We start from the raw sequence: 1981 nt of genomic DNA on the forward strand, positions 1-1981 counted from the left end.
CAACCCTCTCGGTATGTATCCTCAAAGAATACAAAGGCTTCAAGAAATTCTTCATTGAAACCATACCTCTCTGTATTGCTTGATAGACCCATACATTCCAGAAAATACTATTCAACTTATTATATTTTTAATGCCACTTATTTCATTAAAATATATATTCCTTTCGCATTCTTTCCTACCTGATCATTCAGTTTCTCTTTAAAACACGCGAATGCAATGTAAAATGCCAGGTGAAAGTTTTACGCATTCAGTCGTGTCTAAGGAATTGGACTATATATAATTTTTGCGTTTTAGCTTAAATATCTTTAATGTGGGTTTCAAGTGTATATATTCTGAACATGAGCACTAAAAACAGGTACAAATGCAACATTGATGGGCAAATATCAGACAAATATATGAATTCACCCATAGAATGTGAAATTTTTCTTTTTCACTATCCCATCTAAAAAAATTCGATGTTACCATGAGCGGCTTCAGCTAAATGACCTTCTCATGCCCAGGAAATCTAAGGCAAGAGTGGAATGCCCATTTCTCTTACATCCCCAATCGAGCAGAAAAGGTAACCTGTTAATAAAACAGAGTTTAGGCCTCACACCCGAACATATCACACTCTCTGTACCCACCGCCAACTCTTTCACAATATTTTTGAGCCTCAGAACAAGGGACTTCAGGTCCAAATCACTTCACCCTCTCACAAAAGAATAAAGCAATAAAATAATATACAGCCTGCTATGCTAATCTATTTCGCCTTCCTCTGCATCACCATTTCCAGCAACTATTCCACCAGCATTTCCAGTAGCTATTCCACCAGCAGTAGCCTCTTCCTCCTCTTCATTTTCATTTCTCATGAACAAACCGAATTGCTCCAAACAATTCCTGCCCTGCAACGCAAGGGGTGCCAGTCCATCTTGAGAATGAACAGAACATGTCTCATCCACTGAACTGGGAACGTGATCAGGTTGAGAAGATCTCAGCATCTCTAGATCCTTGAGCAGTTGAGTGTTTTCATCGAGCTCAACAGTTTTCTCCATCTGCCGTGTGTTTATAATGCAAGGTTAATAAACTCATCAATACTGACTTCTCTTGTTTATTGGGCTCTTGCTACCTGAAGCTTGCAAGGCAAAAATTGTGATAACAAGAAGAGAGAATACTAAATAAAACAGAAAGGACTCAAAACATGCTGTAATTCCAAGCGTGCAGCTTCACGCTCAATCTCCAACTTCCGTTTAGCTTCAGCCGCAGCTTCTGCTTCAGCTTGCTTACGAGCAAATTCTGCTGCTTTTGCCTCTTCTTGAAGCCTTGCTTGCTCTGATAAACATTAATCAATGTAAAAATCAACACCAGGCCAGGTAAAAATCAATCAAAGCTTATAAATTCAAAGCTTCTAAATTTCAACCTTCTCTTTGACGCCTTTCTAATTCCTCCCGTTCACGCCGCAGCTTCTCTGGATCTCCCCTGTCATCCACGCAGCATTGAAACGGATTGTCCTGGAACTCCAACGTAAAAGACTGCGGCATAAAACTGGTGTGCACAGATGTCAAGTGGGGGAGTAGAAAGGCGACTTAAAATCTGTGCACAGATGTCAATAGGAAACCATGCCAGATGTCAATAGGAGAATGAAAATGTTGACGACTGTGTTGATGCATAAGAAGGCCTATCGGCCTAACCAGCGGTTCTCTTAAACTTTAGGTAAAGTAGGTCCAAAAAAATGAGTTGTTGTTATTGACATATTTGCAGAAAGACAAGCTTTCCATATTGGCCTATACAAGGGAGCATTTAAGCAGTCTCAAATCTCGTTTGGAACAACTTGAATAAACGAATAAGCAGTTGGAATCAGAATTGAAGAAGCTCCTACGGGCTCAATCTCAGGAAAGTGCAGGAACTAGCACAGCCCTACAACAGGGCTCTGCAAGTACTGAAGGCAGCGACAGTGTGGTAACAGTTTAAGTATTAAATCTGGGAAGCAGTACTGTTGCTGATA

The 1981-nt window shown here is 40.3% G+C and overlaps 1 protein-coding gene across 1 annotated transcript; it reads right to left on the reverse strand.

Annotated features, from left to right (window-relative positions):
- Window positions 1–567: 567 nt before the first annotated feature.
- LOC149185740 (transcription factor GTE8-like) lies at window positions 568–1532 on the reverse strand. The gene is made up of 3 exons (XM_089412480.1): window positions 1397–1532; window positions 1178–1308; window positions 568–1031 (listed from the first exon to the last, which is right to left on the reverse strand). Exons 1-3 carry the CDS (start codon window positions 1515–1517, stop codon window positions 735–737), a joined length of 549 nt encoding a protein of 182 aa, XP_089268606.1. The 5' UTR covers window positions 1518–1532; the 3' UTR covers window positions 568–734.
- Between the last annotated feature and the right edge of the window lie 449 nt (window positions 1533–1981).

The sequence above is a fragment of the Pinus tabuliformis genome, chromosome 3_1, assembly GCF_031772625.1.
Source record: "Pinus tabuliformis cultivar Carrire ecotype Pingquan chromosome 3_1, CPIR1, whole genome shotgun sequence".
NCBI classification, from domain to species: domain Eukaryota; kingdom Viridiplantae; phylum Streptophyta; class Pinopsida; order Pinales; family Pinaceae; genus Pinus; species Pinus tabuliformis.

Excerpts from the sequence above, each read along its gene's own strand:
- LOC149185740 (XM_089412480.1), bottom strand. The coding sequence starts at position 1,517 with ATGCCGCAGTCTTTTACGTTGGAGTTCCAGGACAATCCGTTTCAATGC. Across the intron at positions 1,309-1,396 it reads AGAAAGGCGTCAAAGAGAAG|AGCAAGCAAGGCTTCAAGAA; the intron begins GTTGAAATTTAG and ends AATGTTTATCAG. Across the intron at positions 1,032-1,177 it reads CACGCTTGGAATTACAGCAT|ATGGAGAAAACTGTTGAGCT; the intron begins GTTTTGAGTCCT and ends AACACACGGCAG.